The sequence below is a fragment of the Pollicipes pollicipes genome, unplaced genomic scaffold (genome assembly GCF_011947565.3).
Source record: "Pollicipes pollicipes isolate AB1234 unplaced genomic scaffold, Ppol_2.1 Scaffold_1714;HRSCAF=2006_pilon_pilon_pilon, whole genome shotgun sequence".
NCBI classification, from domain to species: Eukaryota; Metazoa; Arthropoda; class Thecostraca; order Pollicipedomorpha; family Pollicipedidae; genus Pollicipes; species Pollicipes pollicipes.
In genome coordinates this window covers 1-11,540 of record NW_023595981.1, presented here as the reverse complement: position 1 = coordinate 11,540, position 11,540 = coordinate 1, and the positions used below count along the sequence as shown (strand labels likewise).

The 11,540-nt window shown below is 57.9% G+C and overlaps 1 protein-coding gene across 1 annotated transcript; it reads left to right on the top strand.

The window, feature by feature from the left end:
* Nucleotides 1-598: 598 nt before the first annotated feature.
* Nucleotides 599-11,466, top strand: LOC119095680 (selenocysteine-specific elongation factor; the record flags this gene model as incomplete). The annotated part of the gene is made up of 6 exons (XM_037218539.1): nucleotides 599-669; nucleotides 1,686-1,994; nucleotides 3,542-3,820; nucleotides 5,917-6,077; nucleotides 8,018-8,109; nucleotides 11,351-11,466. Coding segments are annotated over exons 2-6 (928 nt in total), but the record flags the coding sequence as incomplete, so codon positions are not given.
* Between the last annotated feature and the right edge of the window lie 74 nt (nucleotides 11,467-11,540).

Below are 11,540 nucleotides of genomic sequence, written 5' to 3'. Positions count from 1 at the left end.
GTCAGTTCATGCTTTTCTCCGGCCCCATTGGCAACTCAGCGTGGACATGTAGGAATGCGGTTCGTTCATCGATCACCTGGACTTTCTTGCGGTAGTTTCTTGAGGAGTCCTGCTGGGAAGGTGGCTTTCCGCCATTATCAGAATCCCTAGCGATACGAATCGAAGACCATAATTCGTGTCACGTGACGTCGTGAGCAGCAGGTAAAACGCGGCTCATTTTTTACTTCATGTTTTCAAATGGCATCACCATAAGAATGTAAACCACGAGTACGTATGGAGATGCACGTACACTGTAACAGTCTCCCCGAACGTCGTGAGCAGCGAGAAAACAGCCGAAACACGTGTCCCACTGAAAGTTTTCAACTGATGACTGATTCATTCGTCCCAGCGAAGTCATCAGTAGGTTGCAGGACCCGTGTTGTTACGAATACCTGCTTGGTTTTCAATGTTGTCATCATAAGTAGCTTGTGAATCCTAGTGATGTCGCGAGAAGTAAAAGAGGTACAATCTTCACAGGTCTACCAGTGACGTCATGAGAAGCATAAAACTTGTCATTTGAAACTTGTCATTTACCCGGCCTGGTAGGGACGTTTCGTCAGCTGATTAGCCGGTCCTCATTACATACTTGAGCCGACGCTCTTCCCGCCGCTAAACATTGTCGGCATAAAGGTAAATAACTATCTCTGCTGATTCTGAGCTTCTTTTACTAATATTTGATGTACTCTTTTTGCCTGCTAGTGTCTGTTATTGAATAACACCGAGGTCTCATTTGAGATCAGCCTTGTGCTTTGCATGTGTCTGTTAAAACTTACTGCATAATATCATTAATAATAGCCATAATGTACATTTTTTGTTCCAGCTTTCAATGAGACAAAAGGTTTTCACTTTTGTTGCTGCTCACTGAGCCACAAATATCTCAATTTTTGCTGTGCTGTCGTAGAAGCAGGATAAGCTTGCAGCACTGGTGCAGAGAGTAGTAATCTTGCTTAATAACATATGCCCAGGCATGCAAAATGTGTACCTATAGATGCACAGAGCTAGAGCTCATGTGTTCTCCAAGACATGATGTCTGATACCAAATATAAGTCATCCAACAGCAAAAATAATGTGTTCAACATCATGAGATGTTAAATGTTCCTGATGCAGTAGAGGCAAAAAATGTGACTGATATCAATATAAATATGACAGTTAGGCATTAGTTGCAGGACACCAGGTAATTGTGTTTTGTCAGTCATCTCCCTTGTTTTATGCATTGTGCACATACAGTTATAAGTTGCACAGAGCTGAAAAAGCATGCATGAAGAGGTCTGTTAGCTGTACCAGGTAACCCATTGGTGCTGGAAATGCATGTTGGAAAAAAAGGTTGGAGTACTCGTTGCTCTGCCAGCAAATCTATAGGGATGTCAAAATGCCATATCCATGGACATCAGGTATTAATCTGCCATTGACCGTCATGAATGTCGGTGTCCAGTGAGGCCTGTACTATAGTATCTCTTGGCATATCCTGTGCATTATCATACAGGATTTGTATGACCTCGTTTTTCACTCACATAAAAACACATATTACATTGAACAGGGCAGGCATATTTTATTTTTTTAAATCAGCATTCCAATAGCTGTGTCCTGCCACACCCATTTTATTCATAACAAATTGAAAATGAAGTTGACTCTGGACATGCTTTCAGCCATGTCACCACAGTGAGGGCCAGCCAGCATGGCTGAGAGCACTCTGAACTTCAACGTGGGTGTGCTGGGCCACATAGACAGTGGCAAGACGTCACTGGCACGCGCACTCAGCTCGGTGGCGAGCACGGCCAGCTTCGACAAGAACCCGCAGTCACAGGAGCGCGGCATCACCATCGACCTGGGCTTCAGCAGCTTCAGCGTGCCGACGCCGGAGCGGCTGTCAGCGCCCGGCAGCGCGCTGCGCACCGTCCAGTTCACGCTTGTCGACTGCCCCGGCCATGCCTCCCTGATCCGGACCATCATCGGAGGTGGGTCGGGCACTCTGGCCGGCCGAGGCGGACAGAGGTGCCGGCCGGCGCGTGTTGCAGACCGTGTGTCTGGTCCAGCGGCGCCGCGGTGTTGTGGTGGCCGATGCGCCGGTGAGGCACCCGTGGCCACTTGCCGTGATGCAAGGCGTGGCTGAGTCGGTTAAGTGGTATGCCGATACTGTCGGCATCGTTTAGAACTGCTAGAGTTCGTTCAGCGGCTGGCGGCTGTTACTGTGCTGTCATAAACAAACTGTGAGCCTTTAATTTAGACAAGAGGACATGGCAGGGCTAACAGGGTCGAGTTTCGACCAGTGCGTTCATCGACTCTCATCGGCCAATTGGCTTCAGGCGTACCAGACATTATCAGAATGATGCCTCTGGCCTGTGGAGACGGTCGAGAAGGCTCGGAATGAAACGCTTCACAATGTGTAGCCGGCAGTCAAACGCCTGCCCGTCCAGTCGACGTGACGTTTATTTTAGACCCGGGCTGAACGTTGACACAAAGACATGGCGACTCAGCGTCTAGCTAGTCAATAAAGACATACGGTTTGGTAGTGACGTCCGCTGACGAGCTACAGTTCCCTGATAACGGCTCGCCGATGGCGCGTGCTCACGGGGCCGTGATAACGGGGCCGCGTGGCGCGTGGTCACGGGGTGACAGTTTGCAGGAGACCGACCATTCTTCTGGCGTGCTCCGGCGACGTCGCCCCGCTGATGGTGAGGTGTTTCACTGACGCACGATGTTTTGCTGGCGACCGTGATCGGACGGTGACGGCATCCGGTTACTGCGCCGCACCGACTACCACCGTCGGATAAAGTGATTGTAGTGCACGGGCCGGCCATCGCGCGGCTGGAAGACGGCATCCGATTACCGCGCCGCACCGGCTACCACCTTCGGATAAAATAGTTGCAGTGCACGGGCCGGCCGTCGCGCGGCCGGAAGACGGCGTCAGGTTACCGCGCCGCGCCGGCTACCACCGTCGGATAAAGTGGTTGTAGTACACGGGCCGGCCGTCACGCGGCCGGAAGACGGGCGGCGGCGGCGGCGGCGGCGGCAACGGCAAACTGTACGCCCCCACGCGGCTGGCGTCGTCGAAAAATGTGCCCGGCCCGGAACTGAACGCGGCGAACTGCGGCGCGGCGGCAGCCGGCGCGGCCAGCAACGCCCAGCAGACGGCCACCAGCAGAGTCGGACCGGACCGCATGGCGGCGGCGGCGTTGAGGCAGGCGGACTGGCGGCGCCGTCAGGGCGCGGCCGCTGCTGGCGCGGCGCGTGACAGGCTGTCCGTCACCCTGTTGTTGTGCCGTTGCCGCCGGGGGACGGGCTGTGACCTTGCGTGTCAACTGCGTGAAGGGAACGGTCCGCTTTTGACGGGCGAAATTTGTTCTGTTTGGTGCTGTTGTTGCTGCCTCAGTTATGATAGCCCCGTGATCTTTGAGTGTTTTTTATTCCGCGTGGAGGGTACGTAATGCGTTCTGTGGTGTTGTGGTCTGGCTGAATATAGCAAATTTTCGTTTAAATGCCAGATATTGTACTCCTCCCGCAGGAGCCCAGATAATCGATCTGATGCTGCTGGTGGTGGACGTGACGAAGGGCATGCAGACGCAGACGGCCGAGTGTCTGGTAATCGGTGGCATCCTCTGCCGCCGCCTGGTGGTGGTGCTCAACAAGACGGACCTGGTGCCTGAGCCCAAGCGCGCCGCTCACGTGGAGAAGATGAGCCGCCGGCTGCGCGCCACGCTCCAGACCACCAGGTTCCGTGACGCGCCAGTGGTGGCGCTGGCGGCGCGGCCCGGCGGCGCAGAGGGCACCGGCGACGCCTCCGGTACGTGGCGGAGGGATGCCGGCCGGGCCGTGCAGGTTGTGGATAACGACGGTTATGCTTTGTGGACTAGCCCCAGCTAGTTTGGTTTTGGGGCTAATTTCTAGCAAGCTCTTGCTGTCATTCTAGCTAGTTTCACTGGAAATAACTCGTGATTTGGTTTTTGGTGACATGGAGTGGTGCCAGATGGCACTGTACCAGGGTAGATCATCCTCTACAGAGCCAGTGCCAGTTAACACTACTGACTCTTTGGAAGGTGCCACATGTTTAGGATATAATATTGCATGTGATATCATACACGATATGGCGTAAGTGCAATGACAACATCTGACTGTACATATTCCACACAACTTGATTAAGTTGCAACTATAGTAGAAGCGTTGGATAGGGGACTTTCTAAAGGGAAGTAGTGATTGATTAACTCCGCAACTAAAATTGGCGTCATTGCACGCATCCTGCCTTGGTTAGAGAAGGAAACCGTGTCCATCGTCCAGAACGCTACCGAAGTGTTGTATGCGTCGTCGTAACGTGGCACTCTTGAGCTCGTTTTCTGTGGTTTTTGCATTGATACAGGACATCTGTTAATCCTATGGGCTGGAAAGGCTTTTTGATGTGATTATTTTAGCTAAACATGGGATATTTTATATAAGATTGTGCCGCACAATTTCCTGCAAGGTTCACAAAACAGCGGATTTTCCGGATGTTTTTGTCTGCTGGGTATTGCCTCAGGATTGCTTATCGCCTATTGGCCTGGTCGGCACATGGACGGCTTGTTCCAGCTCTTCTTGATCTTTGTTCAGCCCACTCCCATTAGCCATTTCCAGTGGCCGGGCTGCTGGGGTGACCGACTCCCGTCAGCTTTGATCATGTACGATGAATCGTACGACACGAACCATGAACGAATCCTGAACGCCCCTCTAGTCTTAGTGATAATGGGTCCAGTCGTGCTACAAAATCGTGGCTTTGCGCGCGCATACAACCACAATGTCGGCGCATTTTGCGGACATTTCGCTACTTTTCGGTTGCGGGATGCCGCGTCTTCGACGTCAGGAGCTGTCCTTTCCCGCAGCCCTGCGTTTGGAACGAGAACCAGCCAGTCCGTGGTCTTGTTGGGTCGCCAACCTCCTGCTAACCGATTCCAAGCCTACCGTAGACCCTGGCCCGTGCCCTTGAGTCACGTCCTTCACGCAGGCCGGACGCGGGCCGGCCACCTCCACCATCTCCCTGGGCGCCGCCAAATCCGGGCCTTCGGCGCCACTCATCAAACTGTTGAGTCCGCTGAAGCTGCTGGCCGATCACGCGGGCACCGGCGCCTCTGCAGCCATTCAGTTATCGGGCGCCGACTTGTGTCGGGAACGGTGATTGGCCCATTACCGTTTGGCACTTGGACATCACTAATGCATCGCTAAGTGCGCCGGAGCGCGCCTCCTGGCTCCGTATCGACCGTGCTCCGAAGTGGCGGCGGGCGGAGGCCGCGGGGCTCGCCGCTTCACAGGCGTCGAGTCCGGCCGCTGCACTCGCTCGCTGCCCCTCGCCGCCGGGCCAGACCCTCGGCGGCTGCGGTCCTGTACTCGTGGGGTGGTTGAGTCACGCGCTGTTGGCTGGGGAGCCGCCGGCCGCGGGCGGGCGCCGGGCTCTTACAGTGGTGTACTGATCCCCATTATGCGCAGAAGTGTACCGTTCCCGACTTCTGAGAAGCCATGGGCTAACCTCGACTCCTGCGTTATGCACTCAGCTTATGTAGTCATATATTGCTTCCCGGCACCTGCGGGCACGGACTGCTGCCCAGTTCCTGCAGCCGCAGAAGCTGGATCATTCGGTGCTGCAAAACCTGAGTCGCTAAGTGCTGCACTTCGGACGAGCTGTTTTAGTTGTACACCTTCGGCCAAGCCGTGTAACCGCTCACAACAGCCCGGCTCCTGCAGTCATAGATTGCTTCCCGGCCTACGCAGCGTTGCGGAGCTTGACGGTTCCCAGGGGCATGACAGCGAAGTGAAACGTTGATTTTTTCGGGAGGGATCACATCCAGCAGGGGCTTACCTTATCAGTGCTGACCAGGCACCTTGCGCGGCCGGTGACTGGTGTCGCCCTATTGTCAGGCGTGTCAGAGCTGGTGGAGGAGCTGCTGCGCCAGGTGTACGTGCCTCAGCGGTCCGTCAGCGAGCCGCTCGTGTTCTCCGTCGATCACTGCTTCAGTATCCGCGGCCAGGGCACCGTCATGACCGGCACCGTGCTGCAGGGCTCGCTGGCTGTCAACCAGGTACGGCTCCCCGCCACGCACGGGCCGCCGACCGCGCGCACCTCGGCCCCCTCGCCGCGGGCCGCTGGACACCAGGCCTAGCCGCGGCAGAACGGCGGCAGCCGCGGCGCGATGGTGTACGCCGTCGCCGTAGCGGCGTCGCCGAAGGCGCAGGACGACATGTGCTCGCTGATGTGGCAGCGCAGCTGGAGAGAAAGTTGTATTGTGCCCAACGGCAAGAAAATGCCGTCTAAATGCCGATCATGCGAAAATTGTGTGCATGGAGAGCGTCAAAGTCTGTCCCGGGTTTGTATGTGGGTCCTACTTCCGCTTGGTCTTTCCCGGTCCTTGTTTTCATCTCTTTTATTTCAGCCACAGGCGTCTAGCGTATGCAACATTCCTTTAATCCTTTGTTTCATGATGGTAGCATAATCTAGCCGCAACATACAGCACACAGGTAGATAACAAACCTAATACTCAAGAAGCAGACTCAAGCATATCCGCAATATATCAGCGATGCCTGATATGGCAGGAGCATTTCGTTTTTGAGCTTGCGAGAGCTGGAGGTGCAATCACCCCCAGCAGTTACAGGCGAATATCGAGCGCCAGTCGCCATTTCCGACAGGGCTACCAGTAATGGCTCCCAGAACCTCGCGTTTTTAATGAGCTGGATGGATGCAAATTAGTATTGTGGATAAGCTTATTTAAGATCCCGGCCAGCCGCTGGTATGGTATGCAAATTGATTTTTCTTAGTCGGTGAAAATTGGTTTGTTACTTCAAATCCAATTCGATCACCAAACACCCACATCATTTTAGACGAGCTAAGCTGATGGTGCACGCGCATAAGGCTTGCTGTCTATTCAAAAAACTTTCGGACGGCAAGCATTTTCTCTTTGACACCTTGATCTGTACTTGGCACTTCGCCGGCACGGCGGCGCAGGTGACCCGCACCCCGTGACGGCTGTCTGTTATTGCCGGCTGGGCAGTGATCCGCTTACGGTCCGCCGCCGGTCCCGCGGTGTCTCGGGGCTGAGTGGCTGGACGGCGATCCCCCGACGGTCCGCCGCCGGGCCCGCGGTGTCTCGGGGCTGAGTGGCGGGACGGCGATCCCCCGACGGTCCGCCGCCGGGCCCGCGGTTGTCTCGGGGCCGGGTGACTGGACGGCGACCCCCCCCCCCCCCCCCCCGACGGTCCGACGCCGGGCCCGCGGTGTCTCGGGGCTGAGTGGCTGGACGGCGATCCCCCGACGGTCCGATCCCCCGACGGTCCGCCGCCGGGCCCGCGGTGTCTCGGGGCTGAGTGGCTGGACGGCGATCCCCCCTGACGGTCCGCCGCCGGTCCCGCGGTGTCTCGGGCCCGGGGTGACTGGACGGCGACCCCCCCCCCCCCGACGGTCCGCCGCCGGGCCCGCGGTGTCTCGGGGCTGAGTGGCTGGACGGCGATCCCCCCCCGACGGTCCGTCGCCGGGGCCCCGCGGGTCTCGGGCTGAGTGGCTGGACGGCGATCCCCCGACGGTCCGCCGCCGGGCCCGCGGTTGTCTCGGGGCTGAGTGGCGGGACGGCGATCCCCCCGACGGCCCGCCGCCGGACCCCGCGGTGTCTCGGGCCGGGACTAATCGTGGACGGCGACCCCACCCCCCCCCCCCCCCGACGGTCCGCCGCCGGTCCCGCGGTGTCTCGGGGATGAGTGGGCTGGACGGCAGATCCCCCGACGGGTCCCGCCGCCGGTCCCCCGCGGGTGTCCTCGGGCCCTGGTGGCTCTGGACGGCGAACCCCGACCTGTAAACTCCACACTGCCACCATGTGCCTGGCCCTGGCAGACGGGTTCGAGGATCCCGGCGGCTGAAGGTCACCAAGAAGGTTCAAAATCGCTTTTACAATGTTCCCGCCTGGTCCCGTGTGGAGCGGCGCCATTCCAGGGCGGACCAGAAGGTCGCGCGCCTGTGTGCGTTCAACCACAGTTCGACCCCAAAACAACACTGGGAGCTGCGGTCTGGTGGCAGCGGTGGGGTATCTGCCCACCATCACGGGCCTGCATCATACAGCTGCACAGGTATGCCGTCGTCGGTTATGTGCTATACCGAGCTGTATCATCCAGCTGGCGTCAGGATGTGCTTGTTCACAACCGTGGCGAGTGTAATACACCCACACGCGTAATCGGTTACATTGCCTCCGTGTTAGTCCAGCGCATTTGCATCCCGGACTCGCTTGTACGCCATGTTGTGCTATCCGTCATTAGTTGGATAACTATGCGACTCCTTCCTTAGCTGTGAATAACGGCGACCGTCCAGCCTGTGATGAGGTGCGATGCAGATGCCTGCCTCAAGGGACCGGTGTCGAAACTCGGCCTCTAATAATGGCACCCGCTGACTTGGTACGGCCCGTTTGATGCGTTGGTCTCAGAACGAATTCCCCGGGCCAGTGGCTTTGGTGATCTTCGTCGGTCTCTGTGTGATGTGCGGGAGGCAATCTTGGACAGGGTCTGTCAAGTTTGGTGGGCTCCGCAAGCATGGACATCGGGTGCTGTGCCTTAAAGGGAATATTCTACATTTGAAGATATTGAAAGAAGCATCAGCTGGATGAAATAGCTCATGTATAACTACATGTATACTTCTAAGTGGAGAAGACTGCTCTTGATAACACAATTTCTCTGGTCAGTAATTATGCTCCCCGATGCGTTAATCTTTGATTACGGCGCCGTACCTTGCGAGACAGTGATTAGAGCTAATTCGCGGCCATGATATCTTGAAGTCGTGCGCACGAGCGCCAAAGATGAACGACTTGACAATCATATTTTTCTGGACGTCGATCGCCGTACGGCTAATGAAATGGCAGAATTTGAGTTACGGTACTGTCGCATAATGTATGCCTGGGTGACCTTGAAAGAGTACTCCGAAATAGTCCACATCTTCTCGGGCACATGGCTCAGAATCTAGAGGGGGCTAAGTCTAAAGAAGGGCAGGGCTGCGGACTTTGCCGAATGATCTTCAAGATGGCTCTTCCATTTCGAAACCCATACAAATGTGGAACGTTTCTTGTAAATATTTTGGGCCGCTTTTGTCACCAGTTGTCTCGCGCTGCAGGGCGTTTTCATCAGGAAGCATTCCGTCTTGGGAAGAGGCATCGTGTTACATGCCACGGCACTCTCCGGTATGAATGGGTTCTCTCCGACACGACATTGGACTGCGACCGATATCATCGTTCCATAAAGCATGCTATTTCATAAAGCAAAGCGTTCCTAAAGCTATTCGGATTTTCAGTCATTCAAACGATCATTTGGGACCCAGTCCGCTCAAAGAAACTCACGGGCATTTCGCGGCTGCATGAAAATAGTTTCCAGGATTGATCGCAGGGCGTCCTGATGCCGAGTACCAGGAGCGGCGGCCGTCGCCGGGCGCAGCGAGTGACTGTGGCGTCGGGGACGGGTCATGCCGTGACGCGGTGCCGCTGTGCCGGAGCCGGCCCGGCGCCGCACGAGCCGGCTGGTGACACAGTGGCCGGCCTGGGGCATTGACGTGAACTGTCGCCCGGGGCCGGCTCACGACCAGCCCCGACCCCTCTGGTTACCACCAGCCGAGATGGTGTTTGCTCCTGCCCCGGGCCGGCTGGTGACACAGCGGCCCGCCCGGGGCGTTGACGTGAACTGTCGCCCGGGGCCGACTCACGACCGGCCCCGACCCTTCTGGTTACCACCAGCCGAGATGGTGTTTGCTCCTGCCGCCGGCTGGCGTGATGGCGCCGGCGATATAATGGTAATGTGCAATTTGTATGCCGTCTTGGGACGGCCGTGAGAGCGTATCCGTCCTCTGTTTGTCCGTAAACAAACGAGACCTTTGAAAGCGCCTGCGGGACGCCAGCGAGATCGCGCACCCATCTGGGAGCGTGATGCACCGCCGCCGGGCGTCTGGCCGCGCAAGCTTGAGCGTATTCATTGGGCTGCTTTTATGTTCACGCGTCAGCCAGAAGAAGCGTGCAACGATGTGAAATCCTTTTTCACAGGGCAGACAACCACGGTTTGTTGTGTCCCGCTGGTGCTTTTTTATTATTGAAGGCAGCTATCTCTGACATTGATCTTTGTCGTTGTTTCACGAGGGTTTATTGGTCCGGCTCTTTCCCTCCCGACATAGGCACCTCGGACAGTGTGTGGCTTGCGGAGAACGTCGTAAAACCCTGTGATGGCAGTGGCTCGGAGCGACATTCTGGCAAACGTGTGGCTTAGTTTGGCAGCGGACATACCGTGCGCTGTAAGCACTCGGGCCACGTAGCTGCCCTGTCTCGGCGTCTCGGCTGTGGTTGACCTGCTGTTGGGCCCGCACGGGCGGCGGAACGCACGCTCCGATCATGCCGGTGCTGTCTCAGCGGCACCCGCGATGCCGCCGTCTTCGGTCTTGAACAGTGTCCGTGCTGACTCCCCCCTGCCCATCGGACTCGACCACCGTCGGGAATCGTAGAGTCGGAGCTGGGTCGTCCGGGCCAGATGACCTGACCTCGGGACCTGACCAGTGCGCACCTAATGGACATGACGTCGGGAGAGTGGCGTCGGTGCGGTCGCGGCCCGTGGTCCGCATGCCCGGCACGACACATGCGGCGCGTCGCCACTCGGAGTCCCCCTCCCCACCTGTGGCACCCACGTCAAATCACCGTCCACCGACGTCACGTTTGCTCGCGCGCCGTACGTGCATGCCGCGCGTGGGCTGCGACACGGCCTCAGGGGCGCCGCCGCCCAGGCGGCCAGATTGGTTTAGCGTCGGCGGATGCCAGCGTCTGACCGCGTCCGTCCCCCGGCGCCGGCACTGATAAATCTGATACCGAAGCCGCGGCCCAGTCGCGGCCGCGTAGGCGACTGCCGGTCCGCCGCACGTTATCGGCGTGGCGAGCAACGTTCACACGTCTCTCGTTATGGCGCCAAATGACCACCGCAGTCGGAGCGCCCGTCAACTCCAATCAACAACAACAAAAACGTTCGCAAGGAACGAGCCGGCTGACTGGCGACCACTGCAGTCGGACGTAACGGCTGCGGAGGTGGTGCACGTGACGTGATAGCGCGACGTGGATGCGCTGGGCGTCGTAAGCCCAGCGCGTGATGTTGATTGTCTGAGGCGTTTACACCACCGCGCTGTTGTAACTAGACTCCTCTCCCTCCACACCGCCGTGCGCAGAGTCTTAGCGTCGCCGGCCGCCATCACGGCGTGCCAGCTCCCCGCCGTGACGTCGTCACTGTCCGCCGTGACGTCACTGCTGACCGCCATGGCGTCGGCACTGCCCGCCGTGACGTCACCGTCCCCTGTCGGCAGAATCGACTACTTCCGCGGCGAGATTCGCAGCAAGAGCCGCTTCCACGTGACGCTGGGCCACGACACGGCCATGGCGCGGATGACGCTGTTCGCCCGGCCCGGGCCGGCACCGGCCGCTCCAGCCGCCGCGCCCGGCGCGGACGAGGCCCGGGCGACGCGCAGCAGGCGGACGAGTTCGACGCGGGCGCCG